This window comes from Erithacus rubecula (assembly GCF_903797595.1).
Source record: "Erithacus rubecula genome assembly, chromosome: 3".
NCBI classification, from domain to species: Eukaryota; Metazoa; Chordata; class Aves; order Passeriformes; family Muscicapidae; genus Erithacus; species Erithacus rubecula.
The window spans coordinates 130,183,946-130,203,389 of NC_136689.1; the positions used below are offsets into that span (position 1 = coordinate 130,183,946).

At 39.9% G+C, this 19,444-nt stretch overlaps 1 protein-coding gene across 15 annotated transcripts in view; it reads left to right on the plus strand.

Moving 5' to 3' along the window:
- Window positions 1-19,444, plus strand: part of OXR1 (oxidation resistance 1) — a 255,302-nt gene that overhangs the window by 101,605 nt on the left and 134,253 nt on the right. For 10 of the 15 annotated variants that reach the window (XM_079300938.1, XM_079300950.1, XM_079300956.1 and 7 more), the window contains one exon: window positions 16,839-17,004. The exons of the other annotated variants lie outside the window; for them this stretch is intronic. In XM_079300938.1, coding sequence (XP_079157064.1) covers window positions 16,946-17,004 — 59 coding nt within the window. In that variant the 5' untranslated portion in view covers window positions 16,839-16,945. The remainder of the gene's footprint in view (window positions 1-16,838; window positions 17,005-19,444) is intronic. 15 annotated transcript variants of the gene reach the window in all.

Below are 19,444 nucleotides of genomic sequence, written 5' to 3' on the forward strand. Positions count from 1 at the left end.
TTCTCTGCTATGGAAGATTTATGAACAGCCTATATTTGGAGTTACAGACAGGTTTGGTTTTTTTTAGCAAGATTCAATGACAGAGTGACAAGACTTTTATTTTAATTTTTCATTCCTACCTATGGCCAAGCTTTATTTCTCTGGTATAGCTCTACCTGGTACCAAAAATGAGCCTGATTCTCATTCTCCCCTCCAAGCAATATGGTGAATAAATAAAGGGATGCTATGTTCTCCTGGCAGAATGGAGTAGTGAGGTTGCACTGAATGTATCTGTCTGGCTGTAGAGTCCAGTCTTGGTCAGGCCAGGTCATGGCAGCAGAGAAATTGTGCCTCTACTGGCACCTGCTGCTTTTTTTGTGTGCCTACAGAGCTGCAAGCCTCAGTTTCAGCCTCATGAGTGCAGTGCTGTGTCAGGAAAATGGTTCTACTTCTTTTCACTCTGGTACAGGAATTTGGCCCTAATGTTGTGTGAAAGTAGTGTGTGTCCTGAACTGATGACACTACTCTTCACATCATATCATTTCTTAGAGAGTTTATCTAAGATGGGAGATCACCGCTGTAGGTTAGGACTAATTATTTTATCATCATCTTTAGGAAAAAAAAAAAGTTGATATTAAAAATAGTGATGCTTTGTGTTCATTCTTTCATTTTTTCTTTGCTCTAAGGGTTTGGAAAATGTATCACAATGTAGACTTAGGCCTTACCCTCTGCCAGTCAAGCTTTGCTAATCTAGGATACCTGCCCTTAAAAAGAGACTGCACATTTACTGAACATACAAAGAGAAAAACTATTTATAAATAACAGATGTATGTCCACCATCATAGGTAAAAGGAATACTTTTGTAGTACCCCTATCCATTTAAAAGATTGAAAGGCCAGACCTATGGGTCAGAGGAGCTGCATGGTATTTACTCTCTTCCCAGAGGCTTTTGAGGATGGTGTTAGCAGGGTATCACTCCTGCCTTTCCTTAGGATCAGTGGTGGAAACTCCAGAGATTTCATAGTACCTGGATTCTCCTCCACATTGCCATTCATGTTTCCCTTTTGGCTGATTCCTGCTGGCTCTTTCTGAGATGGGTGTTTGGCAGGGGTGGGGGTACAGATAACAGTTCCTCTGGTGTACACAGAAATCACTTCCAATTGGCAAAGTGGGGAGTTGGGGTGAAGCAGCGAGCACTGGGATGAGATACATCTCTGATGCAGGGAGATCAGCTTGGGTTACACTGTAGGTTCCTCCCCTCTGTGTCCATTGAGTGCACACTGAGGCTTGGGTATGCTGTGATATCATTCAGATGTGGATCATTCATATCATTCCATGGCATGAAGCTTTAGAGGATACTCTAATGAGCTGGTGGTGTTTGGGGAAGCTGTGGGTCAAATATGATGCTATGAACGAGAGAAGGTTAAAGAATAGTAGCAGAAAATATAAAATTTTGTGAAAATGACTGTACAGAGATGCTGGAAGCTTCTCAGTACTGGTGATTTATTATTAAATAGACTTGTCACAACTCAGCTTTGTTTCAAATATGGCTTCTTGGGGAGTGAGGAGGGATATGGTCTTCCATGGAAAGCTCAAGACCTGTGTGTCCATGTACCACATTGCCAGCCTCTATCTCTTAATCCTGGACTCACAGTTTAATTTGTCTTAATTGGGCAGACATTCTATGTCAATGGATCCTTTATTTAATGTCATAGACTTATGGAAAACCCCCAAATTGTCCATATCAGCCCTTAGGCTTCAGTCAAAGAAGAGACATTGGATTTTGTAATTGTGGGTGTCACTTTCCAGAACTGCTCTGTGTCTCAGTTAGCCGCCTACATCTTGTGTGGCTGGTGACTTCTGTTTAGTTTTTTCTGCTTGTATTTGATGGTGAAGATGAACAGCAGTGGAAGGTGTTATAGATGTGCAGAGCAGAGAGGTTTGGTGCAGTAGCTCTCCTGTGCTCTGACTGCCTTGTTACTGATTTTCAGTTCATTATTGATTTTCACTCACAGGTGGAGGTGTTAGTAATTGTCTGGTGAAGGTGGAGGTAAAGGCATTTACTCTGTGAACAAAACCAAACTTAAATCCATGAGTTTGGATGTTGATACTCAATTAACATTTTGGATGCTGAACTCTTCATTCAATGCAAAAAAAAAAAAAAAAAAAATTAAAAATATTCCTTAACTTTGGTTCTGAGCACTAACTAGCATTAATTTCAATAGGTGTTTCTGGCTGTTCAGTGCATTTGAACACAGGATGTTCCTCTAAATGGGAATAGTGCAATTCATGGCCTGAAATAGTAATTCCATTCTACTGCTCAGCATCTGATTGCATTGCCTTTCAAAGCAGAGAAAACTGCTGAAGAGAAAGATTTGTGCTGCAGAGAGCAGAGCAGGGAGACAACTTGTACTTTTTCAGTGGTCTGAATCTAAATGTTCCTCCTGAATGCACAGGAAACATGTCAAACAAAATAATGAGAAAGAAATACGGTGCTTCACTTTTTATCTACTGAATTTGGAAAATACCAGCTGAGGATACACTTGATAAAGCATTTCCTTCCAAAGCAGTGTAGGTACATATACATATACTCTTGAAAGGTTGATGCTAAAATTGTTGCTAAGACAAAATTAACTGTAGCATCCATGCCATGAATATCACAGTACGTAGTTTTTTCTCTTATTTGCTTACTTGTGCTTCTTAGCCTTTAAAATGCTATCCAGTTTCCTTGCACAGAAGTTCTTGAAGCTGGAAGATCTGAATTCAGCACAGTGGATTTGCTGCATGTTGCAAAGAAAGGTGTTCCACCCACTTAGTGGAGATGTGGAGGAGGATTAGGGACAAGAATGGAGAAGTAAACCTGTAGCTTTTCAGCTGCAAGGACTCTGACCAGTGATGCAGTAAGTTCCCAGGTGGGAAGCTGAGTTTAGGCACTGCCTAAATTACTGGAGAGGTGTCATATGATTGCCATATCATTTTTATGGTGTATTGGCATTCAACAGTAGATTTTACAGATAATGGACCTTCTGCTGCTCCACATTTCTAGGCATTAATTTCTGCCCAACTGTATTCTCTCATTTATGGGCATATGCCTTAGTACTAATACCTCTCTTTACTTTTTCTATTATGAAGGAAAAAGAGAAATTGGAGTGGAACTTTTCTGCTAGAGAGGTTACCATGCCATGTTGGGTTGAGTGTGCAAGCACTACTGTACATAGAGCTTCTTAGAAAATATCAGAATGAAAGTATTGCAGCATGAGTGGTCTAATCTTTTCTTCTTTATTATTTTTTTTAATAGCTAGTTCTTATTTGGCTACATTTTCTTTTTAGGTCCTTTATGTAATACAGAGAAGGATGTTAGCTAACCATTTAATTTAGGAAATGAGCCTTTCTAATGATATGCTTCTGTTTCATAAATTTAAAAATGAAGAAATTTGGTCTGACAGTTTACAAGGTGGAAGTGAGGAAGAACAATGGACAGGGCCTGTGTCAGTCATAAGGCTGTCCATGTATTCTCTTTGAAAGGACAGGAAGAAAGACACCATTGCAGAAAAACAAAACTGCATTAATAATGTTTTATAATAGCTTAGATTTTAACACCATGGGCCACATAATGTGATTTACTTTGTTTTGAAGGTGATCTTAATGATCAGTGATTTTTTGGTAAAGGCAAATGGTGAACCTAAGGTCATTGCTGATATCAGTTCCTGAATTTGCATTCAACCTTTTAAAAGTGTTGAAATACAATATATGTCCCTTGGATACCACTTATAGAACAAAAATTTAGACTAGGAGTCAGCATGTTCCCACCTGAAACCTTTCTTTCAAGATGCAAATAACAGGCCAAAAGGATTAAAATAATCACAGTTACAATTTTACTGTATATTTTACTGTTATGGCCTTTGGAACATCAATTTTATTACAGGAGCCAGGAATCAAATTGAAACCTAAATGCCTTTTTGGTTTTTTTTTTTCACGAAGCTTTGTTTTAAAAGACACTTGTCACAAGGTTGGCTCACTTTTCCACGATGTTAAATGTAACAGGTTTAGGTGTTGTCAATGATACATCATCTTATGAGGAAAATAACTGTTAGTTCTTACTTTTATATTCCTTCTTCCTGTAAATGACAGCTGAATAGGAATAAATTGCCTATCTGTTTCCAATTGTTACTGTTAGCCACCTGCTTTCTGAACTTTAGAGATGTTGCTAACAGCCCTGGTGTTGCTTTGCTTCCCTGCCATATTTGTAGTTAATGTCAATGCAAGAAGTTGTTTATATCTAAAACTGGTTTTCTTCTGGGAAATTAGGGATGTATTCCTCCTTTCAGATATGACCTTCAGTGTTTCTGTCCTTCCTATAATCAGAAAAAGAGTCATGTTGCAGTTCCCCAATTTCCAACAGGATTAAAACTGTTGTTCTCTGTAACTGCACAGTATGATTCATAGGGTTTATTAGACAGAAACCTTTTGCAAAGTTTCTTTAAAACTACAGATTCACAAGCCTGTTATCCCTGATAAAATTTTGTGGTTTGCTATATTCTCACATCTCATGTGTCAGGATGGCTCTAAGAACTACTAGTACATTCAACAACTGCTGGTGAAAATGAAGAGCATGAAAAATAAAATGTGACTTGCAGAAAAGCTGGAGAATTCCTATTTATTTGATTGCCCTGGATGAGTCACTGAAGTAGAACTGAGATGGCTTGTGAGGAGGGAAGGTAACAGCCTCCAAGTTTTCATTTCAATCTGTCCCTGGTATATTTGGTAGGAGGGATAGGAGATGGGATGAGAGGTAGGGAAAAGCAGAAGCTTTCCTTCTCCACAGAGTATCTAAGGGTAAAAAACCCAAATACTTGATGTGTTTCCTTGATGAGCCTAATAGTTCTGATGAAGGGAGTTGGCTTCATCAGTGCTGAGGTGGCCTCTTTGGCAGTCTCAAGTCAAAGGATAAAGGGAAATAGAAACTTGCACCTGGAGAAGGAAATGTTCAATCTTCACTTTTATTAATTTCAGAGCTGAATTACATTTTAAATCAGGGCACTGATTAAGCAGTCTCCTGAGTGAAGCAGTTGTGAAGGCATTGACAGCTCTGGAGTGACAAGAGATAAACTCTGATGACGACAGACAGGCCCTGACCTGAGAAGGGCTGACGTCAGTATCACGGCAAGTGGATGCTGAGAAAACCACTTAGAAAATGAATTACTTTAGCCAAGCATTCCTGCTATTAGAGGAGCGCCATGGAGAAATGATTTTTGAGTGCTGCTGTCATTTCTTAATGCAGGTCTTGTTTGCTGAGATTAGGAATATTAGAAAAGAGCTTTTTGGTATATGGTATCTGACAGTGCCCACAGTTTCTGAAGCAGGCTTTTTGCTTTAAGACTGCTGGCAGCATCCTGTCTAAGGTGCCTCCAACTTCATGCTCTGCTATTAAGGCTCTCTCATTTTCTCAGAAGCAGGCTAATGGGTAAAACCATTCCAGTTGTTTTATAAAGATACATCCACATTAAAACATTAGCAGAGGGAATACCTTTGGTTTTAAAACCCTTTGTGGGGGGAAAAAACAACCGGAACACAAAAAGAAGGCATGGAACACTCAGAATGGGCCTTTGGGGTGGAAAAGCAGTTTGCTAGAGCAAGAGGCATGTCACTGTCAGACTAAGATTGGCAAATAATAGAGTACACACATGATTTCCTCAAGGCAGAAGAAGTGGCTTATTGAAAGGCCACTGTATTTACATAGGATAGATCGTGCAATAGAGAATAGAAAAGCCTCATTGGTCTAAGAAGGCAACACCTCTTTGAATACATGCTTTCTGCAAAGCATCACACAGCACACACACTGCTCTGTGATCAACAACAGGTGCTAATATATGTTATTGATTCTTCCTTCTCTTGTTTATCTCTGAGAAAAGTCTTCAGCCTGGGAAAAATCTGAGCTGGAGCTGAGAAAGCCAGCAGCCTGGGAAAAACAACAAGTTGGATTTTTCCTTGAGCCTTCAGCAGTGTCCACAAAGGCAGGGTTGACCCATATCTTTTAGCCACACCTTTTGTGACAGAACCCTGTCTCTCTGAGTGAAGGCCTCTGTCAGGGGGTGATCATTTTAAGCTGCTGCTCAAACAAAAGCCTAAGAAACAAAGTGGTTGTGATTTCTTATCAGTGTCATGTACAGCTAATTTAAATAGATTTTGAGCTTTTATTTGTATCCCTGATTGAAATGTGCAGGTTATTACATCTTCAGGAGTTTCCTGACATTTTTGCTCTTGGAAGCTTTCCAAAATCTGAATACTTATATTATTCTTCCACCCATTTTTTCTTCTTAAAATAAAGAAAAAATTAAAAAAAAAAAAACCTCCTGCAGAGAGGAGTCCATGTGAAACTAGTTAACAAAGTGGCTTAGCTCATTTCTATGAATTTTCTTATCTGCATTTTTCTTATGTGTTCCCTTAGTCCTAAAATGATGGAGGTAGTGGAGCAACATGAATGGAGAAGTATTAGAGAAAAACAAGGAGGTTGGTATGAAGGGGATCTTCAGGGTAGTGCCATTTGCTTGATGGAAGCATGAGGAGGAATTAGAAGGGAGTTAAGCATGGGAAGCAGGAGACCTGCTGTGGTTTTACTCTGTCATCCAGATGAAAGACAGCACTTACTGTCTGCTGAGCCTGATCCTGAATCACGGGCCATTTGTATGGATGTGAAGATACAGAGATGTAAAAACCTGTAGTGAGTTAATATTGTCTTTGTGTAGAAACTTTTTAGACATTTAGTGTTAGAATGAAGTGAAAAGGCAAGAATATTGTTCTTGCAATTTTGGAGTTTCTGACAAAACCTGGAAGCAGCAACTTGAATTTTTAGCTTTGTCACCCTGGTGAAGCACAATTTTATCAATGACTTTCTGAGTAGTAATGAATGGCTAAATAATCTGTGTGAGTGGTGAACTGAAGCACTGATGAATAAATAAGAATGTCAACTGTAAGAAGGTAGTGATAAAGTGCTTCCTGTCAGAAGCCCTAAGATGCAAATGAGGGAATGAGTCTCCAAGAACATTCAGTCAAGCTCTGCTAATGACTAGTGAACAAAATGAGAGGAGAGAGGCAAATGTTCTTTGGACCAACATGACTGTCTATAAATCTAGCCTTAAATACCTATTGCCAGTAGAAAGTTTAAAATCTTAATATTTGACTGATGGGCTCATTCACAGTAGAGAATTTTATCTTCAAGCTTTGAATATGCTTTCCTTGAAAACCTTGGAAGCGTTCCTTGTGGAAGATGCAGCCCCTCAGGCTTATGAGGGGTTATGTGATATGTATTGCATATATGCATTCAAAAGTGTGCCTTTGCATAAAATTGATTTGTGTCATCTCATTCCCTGCAATCATTCCAGAAGACACTGAATTTGCTTTGTAATGACTTGAAGATCTCAATTACACATTTAATTGCTTCATGGAAGGCAGTTTGGCAGAAAGGTACAATGAACTTATGGGTACTTTAAAATGCAAAAGCATTTAGGGTAAAAAGAAGGAAGGAAAGAAAGCAATATCAGACAGCACTGGGAATTCTGTTTGGGAATTCTGCTTTTGGGATTTTGGTTAGGCTTTTTATTTTTTTTTTTTTTTTCACTAACTAATCTCTGCTAGGAGCTGCATTTTACTGGTGCTGTAGCAGATTTAGAAGATCAGAGCTACAGTGAAGGAAACCTGCAGAAGCAGTGATTTGCTGCAGTACAATATTCTCTTACAGCCCTGCTGCATTTTTCCAGTCATTAAAATTCTGCTGTTGCTGCTGTTTGAGTGGGGGGGGAAATCCTGAAATGGCTGAACAAAATGCAGTGAACATTTCTTTATGCTTCTAAAAGATACTAAATATAATTCTGGGAAGAAAAAGTGTTCTTGTGAAAGCAAGTTTAGCAGATGCCAGGTTCAGCTGGCAGCTGTCCTTATCACGCAAAGTTTATTGGTAAAATAAACTGCTCTTTGTTTCCCATAGGAAGATTCTGCAGGTAGGGCAGGTTTGTGTTTTGCCAGCTTTCTGTGCTCAAGAGTCAGCCTTGATTTTATAACAGACCAGCTCATCAAAATGCTTGTAGTTTGCTGATGATCAAGCAGGAGTTTTAGCTCTTGGCATTCTCCTCAGTGCAAGGTTTTCCTTTGCTGAGTATGGTAGTGGTTCTTTTTGTCTCCATGTGCTTGTGCAGCTCTCACCTTTGCTTCCAGGACTAGATCCAGATTTAGTTCTGTGCCTAAAAATGTGCAGACCTTGGTCTGGTGGATATCTTCAATAGCTGCTTTCTGGCTGAGCAGGAACACGATTCTGATTTGGCACTCATTCTGTGAATTCTCTTTTCATGTGCTTTGGGCATATTTTGAATGGGCTCCTTTTCATCCATTACACCCCTTTTACAGAAAATGTCTTCTTTCTCTTTCCTTCTCTGAATGTTCAGTGCAATTGTATGTATGAATCAAATGAGAATTACCAGGTATTTTTTGTTCATAATGATCCACATTTGAATGGATGAAAAGTGAGAGTTGTGAATATTAAAAAATCTATTTTTGTGGATTGTCGAGATTCTTTTATGGTTCCTGGGTCAGTATCATTGTCTCTTCTGTTTTTTCTTGCTGAGGCAACTGGAAAATAAATTAGGTCTGTTGACTTTTCCTAATCTGCTTCCAATCACAGATAGCTTTAAATCCTTTTGATGGGGCCATTTTCCCTTAGAAAAGTGAAGACTGATCCAAGTAGGACTGTGCTGTGTTTCCAGGTTAAAAAAGCATATGCTTTTGGATTGTTTGGCTTTCCAATCTAATTAAGCTCCATGTTGTAAATTGCTACTATTTACTGTTTAGCATAAGCAGAATCAAAAGGGTGCCATCAAAATAAATTGTCTTTTCGCTTCTTCATAACAGTATCTTTAAAGGATCTATGATTAATCTGTTCCTTCTCTGCTCTGCCTGTCCTTCTACTTTCCTCCCACACTCCCTTTCTCTTCAAAGTTTCATTGCTCTTTTTTATTTTAAAGCATACGTATACAAGGATATTATGGGATGGAGATTTTGGTTCCTGAAGAGGTTTTTTTTTCTTTGCACATCTTGCAATTGATTTTCACAGAGTGTGATTTAAAATGTCACTGGCCCTTTCAGCTTTTCACTAAGTTATATAACTTCTTGATTTCTCAGCACTCTGTAAAGATGAAATGCAGTAGCTGCAGCACAGATGAAGATGTCAGTTCTCATACATAACACACTGTATCTACCCTTTCTTACTGGTTTGTCACATGTCATTTTATAGAAGGAAATTACTAATTTCTACTGTATTGACATTAAAAGCTTTATATTCTCAGAATATATATACCTTAATGATTTCTTGAATTCCATGCTTTTTTACCCCCCTGCACTATATACTGCAGAATAAATGTAATGGAAGGTCAAGGGACTCTGTATTTTGTTCACATAAATTGAGTACAACAATGTTCTAAATATATATCTTCTGGGCACCCAATTATCTTGGAAAGCTGTGAGGTTGGATCTGCAGGAGGTCACTGTAATGATCACTACAAATAAAAAACTTGACTGGATTTCTGTCTGATTTTAGGTATCTCCAGATGAATCTTTGTGATTGCTTTAAAATATTTCTATGAAAATATAAACCTGTCACTAATCTTGCAGCCATACCAAGTCTGTTTATTCTGGAGTTAGTTTACCAAAACCATACATTTTTCTAGAGGGAATTAGTATTTTAGACAAAATTTGGGAATCATAAGAATTTCCCAATCCAAAGCTTGACTACTTCTGAGTCTTGATTTGTTGGAAAGTTGGGGGTTTTGTGCCTAAACTATTCTGAAGGTGAAAGTCTTGATTTCATGAAACACTGGAGGTCTCTACTGAAGCAACTAGGCTTGAGTATTTATGCTCCCAGGGTTTCCAGGAGAGAAAATGCATGCCTGGTGCATGCAGCTGGAGCAGAGCCATCCATCCAGTACAGCAGGATATGCCCAGTGAGGGCAGGCACCAGACAGTGCCTCTGGATGGGCAGGACAGTGAGCAATTCTACTGCCTTTTCCTTTTCTATTCCTTTGAGTTTTGTGTCAAGATTTACACAGGTTTTAATAGATGTGTTCTACCACTAATATGGTAGGGATTTGCCCTCAAATTTACAGGGATCTGAACTAAGTCTTCATATATACAGAGGGCTGTTGCACAGCATGAAGGAAATGGATTCCAATCTTATTTTTATTTTCTGTTGTTTTATATTCCCAAGTTTTTTCCTATTTCTCACATTTTTCACATGTGAGATGAAGGAGGTTTTACCTTTCTGTGCCTAAGAGCAATTAGCAAGGCTTAGCCATAATATTTAGATTTCCTAATAGTTCCTTTTCATAGAAGATTAACCGAGGGAAAAAAACACACATTGTGAGATTAGTTAACTACATGTTGAAATACTGCCAATATTTCCTGCAAAGGAAATGTGATTTACTGATTCTCATTTAGCATTTAGACAAAAAGCATCTGATTTATCCTGATTTATCTAACAGGACTTCTAAAATCTTGACAGTTTCATTACATGCATCTAAATGCAGCTTCCATGTTTTAGCTTCTCTACTGTTTCCTTACAAATTCTGATCAGGTGGTTGTTTAACACTTCTGCCTTGGAGCTGAGTTCTAGTTAGGAAGCTAAATACACAAATGTTTCCAAACTCACTTGCCTCATTTAACATGCTGTGGCCTCATTTGTCTTCTGGGCTCTGATTTTGATCCTTTGAAACTGTTTAAATTTCTCCTTGGCATCTTTTTTTTTCACACTGTCAGGCACTAACTCCTCATCTGTATTTCTCTGTTCATCTATCTAATGAGGCTTATGTTTTATCATGGGGATCTTAACCTAGCACTGTCAGCCAGGCACCAGCCTTGAGGTGCTCTTTTTCCTGGACTAGAGAAAAAAAAAAAAGCCTCACTGTGCTTTGATAAACCTCAGTATAGTGCTTTTTTATTGGATTCTTCTTTCATTAATGTCATTTACTGTTCCTATAGATTGTCAGTGTCTGGCAGTGGGTGTAGCTGCAATGCTTATTTTGCTCTCTGGTCTTATTGATTTAAAAATTATAATAAAAAAACACTGCAGGGCAGCTGTGTTATGCAATCTCTTGTTTCTATGCTTGTCCAACTCTATTTTGTATCATTGTGAGCAGAAAAAAAAAATAGGAAAAGATTGTTGCTTGTCACAGGCATAAATCTAGATGGTGGTTCAGGGTAAAGGTCATCCGTGTCTGCTGGAGAGGACATGTCTTTACTTTGGCATGAAGCTGAATTATGGCTTTAGACTGTCTTATTGAATCTCAGTATGTTCTGGCTGTGAGTCCCTCCTGCAGAGGGAGAAGGCATGAGTGATGGTGAGCCTTCCTCTGCAGCCTGTGCAGCAGCTATTGCTGCCTCTACAGAAGCAGAGGTGGCTGCCTGGGAGTGCTGCTTGCCTTTCCCCTTCCTTCCTCTTCTTCCTTTCTTTGCCACGGTGTCTCCCCCATCTGCAGATAAAAGGTTAAGATCTCCAGTCTGTGGGTAAAGCTTGGTCAACTCATTTTAACCTGTGGCTACATCACTGCAGGGTTTGTGAGAACTGCCCCTCCAGGGGCGTGTTCCTTCCTGCTCCATCCACCAAGACTGTGGCAGTAACTGTTCCCAAATGTCAAGCAGCTCCTCTGAAACCTCTGTGAAGGAAAGAATAAAACACTTGTGTTTATTGCAGTGTGCATGCCCAAGGGTTGTGGTCCCAAAAGTCCTCCCTGTGCTCCTCACAGAGAGTGCTGTTACTGAAGACACAACAGCTCAAACACTACAGACCCAGGGGAGTTCATTGAAGCACAGGAACACAGAGGCAAGATGTGTCCTGAAGAAAAAGGAAGGGAAAAGCTGAGAGGGGTAATTTTTCTTTGGTGTTGCACTGAAATGTTTTGCTTTCCGAGACTGGTGCCTTAAGTCAAGGGTCTGAACTGGCTTGTATCATCCTGGGCATTTTCTTGCCTCTCAGGCATCAACTATTTGATGTTTATTAATACTATTTCTTACAAGGCTTCTAAATGCAACATAATCAGTGTTTCAATAATATCTTGGGGTAACTTTATGATGCTTGTATCCCCAGTCATCTGTTCTGTTGATGTTGAATATTGAGCTCCAGCTCTAAGACTGGTTCCAGGAGTAGAGAGAGAGAAAAGAGGTGCAGAGTTTATCAGAGACTGCACTTGCTCCCCTGCATCCTTCACAGGAGAGAGCTCTCCTTTTGCTCTTAGTAAGTTTCTCTGGTTAGCTTAGGCATAGAAGCTCCCTGGACTGTGGGGTTTTTTTTTCTTTTTTCTTGGAATTGTTCAAACCTACTTTAAGTGTGTCTATGGTGTAGTGGGTTGGTAGATAACTCCACAGAAGGATGCAAGCTGTCTGCTCTTGAACTTCAGCATGTGCATGTTTCTACTGAGGCAAGTGGTCTTTGGCAAGCTGTGACCTGCCTCCACAGCTGGTTCAAGAAATACAGTTCTGCCAGAGTAGCATGCTGAGAAGTACCAGGTACCTTCACCTCCTGCAAGTCAAATCTTTCTTTTTACCATTGATGTTAAAATTGAAGGCTGGAGATTTATGTTCACATGTAAAAAGGTTGGTGGTATCCCTCGAAGAGCCATGGGGTGCATTGATGTTCACTTCCTTCCCAGGATGGAGACAGCTGGTGGCCTCAGCATCAGGCAGGGGCCTGAAGATGCCATGGAATCAGTACCCTGTCAGGAAGCTGGGAGAGACTCATGAAAACAACTGTTCTATTAAAGACTGAGCAGTAACACACTTCATGGTGCTGCTGTTTTAATTTAATTGACTGGCAACATTTGTCAGAAGAAAGTTCAGCTTCTGCAAAAAGGCTGAAAAACTTGATAACTGCAGTATATTATGTCAAGTTGGGTTTATTAGACACAAATTCAAAATGAAGCATTCTGTAGATAACAAAATGAACTTTATAACTAATGAAATAGAAATGTACCTTCCTTTCTTAGGTGATATCCTTTCCTAATGTTTCCTTTCCTAAACTATGTGGTGTAGAAACAAGGTATAGATTTTTTTTTTTCAGGAAAGTCTGAAAAATGTCTTTTGGTGTGCTTAAATATTTTTAAAAAGTAGATGTTTAAAAATATACACCTTTTAAAGAATCTTACATATTTTTAACAATCTGAATTATGTAAGTACTGGAGGACATATTTATTTTTTCTGCAACAGCTGTAAGTGGAATATCTGTCCTGCCTGCCTGAAGTTCAGGTGAGAGGGACACCTGTGCCACCCCCTGCAGCCCACAGCCCTGACACTGTGGGGTGTGACAGATCTGGTGGTGACAACATTTTCTGTTGTCTAGAAATGCCTTATTTTCAGTAAATGGAAAAAATCCAAATGGATCATGGCATTTTAATTGAAGACAGGTATTTTAAATTATGGAAATCTGCTAGCTGTATCTTCAGTGGCTTCTGGCAGCCAGTGATATGCTTTGATCTTTGCACATGCAATGCATGCACATGTCTGTGCCTGCTTGATCCACTTCATTCTCCCTTGGGGATGCTCATGCCCTGGTTCCCTGTGGCTCCTGCTGCTTGGTGCAGCAGATCTTACCCTGGAGCACAGACCCTCCTGCAGCCAAGGGGATCTATCATCACCATTGTGGGCTGTGCCTGGAGGGTGAAGGCACAAAGAAATGTCTTTACAACCTTCATACTCTTGTGAACACAAAGTAAAAAGTTGTTGAAAATGTTCCTCCTACTTCCACAAAACCTAGAAGCAAAATAGTTGTGTGGGTTTTCCATTTGTTTTTAAATAAGTAAGTGGTATTTCACAACCTATCTGTTCTGAAGTGTCTCTTCTTTATATATAGATTCTCAGTACAACCTGTTATTAGTCAGCTTATCAAGGGGCATTGCTTACTTCTTAGGATGACAAGAAATGAAAACATATGCCCAAGATAGCATTTTCTCAGTAGGTGCCATTAACAGACTTCCCATTTTCTATTTGCATCTCGTGGGCCCTTACCAGGCTCTGGATCTCTATCTACTGTGCAGCTGCAGTGTCTGAATGAACAGAGCATGGGCTGCCATCCCCACTCAGCCCCCTGGGCCATTCTGGGAGCTCTGCTGGGAATGCCAGAAGCTGCTTGGCCATGTTAAAGACCCTGGGTGAAATGAGAAAACTGGCTGGGGTTAATCAGAGTTCAATACTTACAGCAGGTGGGTCTCCTGACAGAAGGGTAGGAGGATAATTTTGTCTTAAGTATAAAATATTTCTGTATCTTTGAAGAACTTTATTCCCCATCTAGTATAGGCTAACTTGATTTATGAATAAGAAATGCCAAAAGAACAAGACAAGAATTTTTAAAACCTGGCTGGCCAGTACCTGGTGAAACTCCCTCAAGAAAACAGAGCTTTTAAGAGAGGATTCAAAAAAGCCAGCCAATATAAAGCTCATTTTATACTGTCTATATGTTTTCTGCACTTTTCACTAAAATGCTGAAATGATACTTATTATTCAAAATACTTGAATTATGCATAAGTTGGAAGGCAAAAATTCAATTCTGCTTTGGCAATGATGAGGAAAGATTTCTCATTTTGCCTAGTCTCTAACTTGCCTTTGACAAGTTAGGTGTCTCCACAGAGATCTACCTGATATAATTATATCCTGCAGAGCACTCTGAGAAACAGTTTATGTTCCTGGCAAGGAGAAATTCTAGATGTTTTAGCCTCCTCATAGAGACTTTTCCCAAAAGGCACTTTAACCTCAGTACAAGGGTAAGTCTTGTGGCTGAAGGAAGATGATGTTCCGTTTGGAGAGGAGCATGAGGAGAGTTTGGATGATTTCTTGTGTGATTGTGCTATTGGTGCCCTGGACTGGCTCCCCTGCTCAGCCCTGTGATCTGTTGGCACCTCATGGTCTTTACACTCTGCACATGTTTGGATGCTCTCACTATGGACTCTGGCTTGCTGCACCTCTGGCCCCAGGGCTGGTGTTCCAGCTGCCAAGCAGCTGGAACAAGGCAGAGGCTGTCAGGAGACAGTGCAGGGTGCTCAGCTGCAGGAGGAAGGCCAGACCAAAAGGTGCCCACTGCCTGGGGGCACTGCAGCCTCAGGACAGCTGTATCTGCCTGGGCTGAGATGTTGCTGCCTGGATCTCAATCACTGATGGTTTGTTATCAATTCCCCTTTCACAAAATGCATTTGTACCTTACTGAATTTTCAGTGGGGATATCAGAATGTCTTATCCCATTTATATCTCGTGGAATAGAGGCAATAATGATATATAAAATAGTCTTATATTTCAAAATAAATCTTAAAGTTTTTTCAAGATGTATGATCTACTGGGCAAGGCAGAGGAATGTGCTGATTTGGGTTTCCATTTCTTATGACAAGCAGATCCACAGCATGTTATTTGAAACTCAGCTGTGGTTGCCTGCTGTGCTGATGATTATTCATTGAGAGGGTAGAACTAGAACACACAAATCTGTGGTACTGTTAGAGCATTGTAACTTTCAACCTGCTCTGCCATCTCTTTGAGAAGTTAAAAGGCCCTTTTGCTTCCAAATTTGACTACATAAATGTATGCATGTTATGATTGCATATAGCACAGAAATCTCAGGAACATTAAGTGCCTGGGGATATTGCAGCTGACTTGTAAACAACTCAGAAAACAGCCAAGCGCAGGGTTGGAATCAGAAATGTAAATGCAATTGCCTAAATTAAAGTCCGTGGATAAAATGGCTTTGTGATGTATGAATTACTTGCAGCTAGAACAGAAAATAATTGATACCATGACCAAGTTAATTACCTGGAAAAATATTGTGAGTTTGTATGGCTTCACTGTAAGCAAGTATTCTGTATGTCTATGTCATGTAGCTCCCAGAACACTGGCCCTTGAAAACTCTCAACTCAGTGTATGGGAGAGAAGATTGTAGTGTAGAGTGTGATCCTCCACAGTACAGAATGTGTGACAGTCTGACAGTAATTTTCAGGGGAATAGGATTGGGGTGCTGCTTGCACAGCCTATAATAAAGCGACTTTCAAGAACTTCTAAACAGGTGAAGTAATGACTTTTCTTAGAGAAAAAACCTTAAAATAGTCTAGACAGTTTGAATCTATCCTTATAAATAAAGCAGCAATAGATATAATCCTGCAACATTAATGAGACAAATAAGAATGAAACAGAAATCATTATCACTTTCCAACTATTATGCAAAATTTTTCTTTGCTGTATATGACAGAGCTGGAAATTTCAAGACCCATGAAAATTGTACTGAAGTAGATTTGCATAATTCACTGGAAGAGCTTTTGTGAAAATGGAACTAGTGGGAGTTATTTAAATAACAGTATAGCAGTTATTAACAAAATAGTGAGATTCAAAATAGTAATTTACTTTACACATCTCTTCTAAAACATGTCCAGAATCAAGATATCTGTCAGCAAATAGTACAGCATTGCAACCCACCCTCTCAAAATTCTGAAAGAACAGATCAAGAAATTCTCATCCCTGACAAAACACAAACCTTAGTAGCAGAACATATTATTTCCACCATATAAAGCAGCTGTAAAATATTATTCAGCCATGGAGAAGATCTTGAGCTGTTAATCCTTGCACAGGCTTAGGCAGGAAAAGAAGAATGAATTGTATATGCTATGACTAATTGGGTTGCATTATGTATTTAGCGTGATTGCTGCCATTTTCCTCCCCTCCATCATCATCATCACCTCCCTCCCTACTCCTGCCATGCCTCATCCTCCTGGATGTACATCTCCAGGCTCATGTGTGGTGTGGAGAGGGCTTTGACTCCTTTGCCCATGGACTCACTAACACTTCTCTCCCAGGCAGTGAGAATGTCTTGTCACACTTGAACCACAAGTGGATTCTGGATTCTCCCGCTTGGCGTTCATGGATCTAACCTGGCAGCAACCAATCTATATGTCTTCTGTAAATGATCCTCCAAGGGTTTACCTGTAGCAGTGCTGTCATGCTCCCAGGAATAATCACAAGGTTTGTGTTCATTTTTGTAAGTCTTTATTCTGTGATGTGCCCTTGAAACCCATGAAGTTCCAGATTTGTCCATAAATCTTGCTAAAAGGGTGTGGGTTGCCTGTTCCACACAGCAAAAAAGAGATATTTTTCAATTATTTAGACGCTATTCATCTTCTCCCTGAAGCCTGGTCAAAACTTCTGCTTTGACATTGTCCTTTGTTACAGAGTGAGGGATGGTGGCAGTTTTCCTGCATGTGCTGTGGCCACTGCCATAAGGATGGATAGGAGGTGGAGACAGGGTGGTTTTGGTTTTCTTTCTGGTACTCTGATGATTAACAGTTACCTAACAAGTGTCTTTGCAACGTAATTTTTGGTAATGCATATAAGGGGAAAAAAAAAGTGTGTTTTGTATTCTTCCTCTACTTGCTCAAATACACCATGCTGGCAGTATAAAGCAAACACGATGTTGAAATGCCTCTATTTATTTTTCGCATAGCTCTCATGCCTGCGATGTTTTCTTTGCTGCATCTGGGCTCAGTGTTACATTGTTAATACATACCTGCCACTTGGAATTGCTCCGTGGGCTGCGTGGGTGTGAATTCATTCCCAATCCTTTCCTGTCGCCACTCGTGGTGATCACGCTGTGTTTGCTCCGTGCCGTCGATGATCTCATATGCTGCTTGCATTTTCTGAAAAACTCTGCTGCATGATCAACACATTAAGGAGCAGACTGAAGGGCTTTTCTGCAGGTTTTTGTTTGTTTACTGTGAGACATTGATTTAGCACCGTCGTATATTCTAGTTTGCTGTGTGGTGTTTGGTTTCTTTTCCTCTGCAATTCATAATGGCCAGCTCAGATTTGAATTGCAAGCTTGTTGCACTCGGCTGCCTGCAGTACTTGGTAGTGGATAATTAGTGATAATACAAAAGATGGAGCATGTACTGAGTGGTTCTTTCCCTGTGAATAGCCTCCATTTTCCATCAATCCTTGGCTCAAGGAATTTGTTTGCTGGAGTACCTGCATGCTTCACAGCCTCTGATGGATGCTTTCTGCCTGACTCGTGTCTTTCTTTTCTGTACCAAGTGATACTCCTTGTCTCTACAGTTATTTATGTCGTGCAGTTATATATACCATTCAAAGAAGTTCTTAGTTCTGTTTGCTCCAAATATGTTACTTGGCTTCCTTTGGCCCTTCTGCAGTTTCTATCAGTGTAAAACCATTTGCCTTCCCCTTTCTGTTGCTGACGCTGTAGAGATCTGGGCTGTTTCCCTGCTGATAATTCCTTCCCCCAGTCTATTTCATCTTGTGCCATAAGGAGCCAGCTCATCATCATCACAGGGGTTTTTTTTTTCCTGTGCCAGTCTAATCCTGCTGTCTTCCCTTTGGGAGGGGATGGCCAGAGCCATAACCAGGTCATATTAAAGAGGGTTAAACTAAAGATGTTCTAGCAGCCCTCCATGGCAGTTCCTCATGCTGCAGGCATGCAGAAGTGTTGGGAGGTAAGTGGAGCCTGACTGCAGACCACAAGCTTTTTACTCGATCCCTCTGAAATGCCAAAGCAGCCAAAAAATGCCCCAACCATGTGCAAATGCAGATTTCTGTCCTGGTTGTGGGACAATCGATGTGTCCACAGGAGAAAAAAAATAAATGTCTTGGGGGCTCCCTGTGCAGACATCAGGGGATTAGGCCTTCTCCTGTGTTTAAGTTGTCAGATCTTTACAATGTTTGGTTTAAAACAGAAGTTTACATGGGGGGTTTTTTGGGTTTTTTTTGGTTTTTTTTTTAATCAGATAAAAACCTGGCTGTCAACATCAGTTTGAATCACATTTCTTGCTACAAAGAAGTCAAATTCATAACCAGCTCTTCAGAGCATTCAAAAATACTAAATGCATCTCTGAAGAGTAAACATTGCTCTTCAAATGAGAGGTTTTGCTTCTCCTATTAACTGTGTAGTAAAATCTCTGCTATAGTCACAAGGGGCACAGAGGGGTTTTTTGTGTTTGGTAGATAAGAATGAGCTAGGCTTTCCTCCAAATCTTTGTTGCACTAAGGGATTTTTACTTAGAAATTCACAAAAACTTAATTGTACAGATTCCCAGCTCCTGAGATGCTTCTTATGGTTGTTTGTTTCCACCATAAATGGTTTAAATGTTTCCTCCCCCCCTCCCCCCCTTTTGTTTCAGACTGGACTGCCAGCCATGATGGCTTTCAAGATCTTTTTAGAAAATAATACCTTTTTTTTTTTTTTTGTCATCCTGATTTACAAAAATGCTGTTTGACATTGTAATATTTTTTAAAAATGCATGGATTTTGTTAGGATTGGAATAGGTTTGTCATAATGAATGCCAGGAATGAAATCCTAATGCTCATACATTCTACAGCAGAATTTCTGGTTAATTCACTAGCCCCAGGGCTCCTATATGTATGGCCTAGCAAACACATGATGACATTTTCTTTT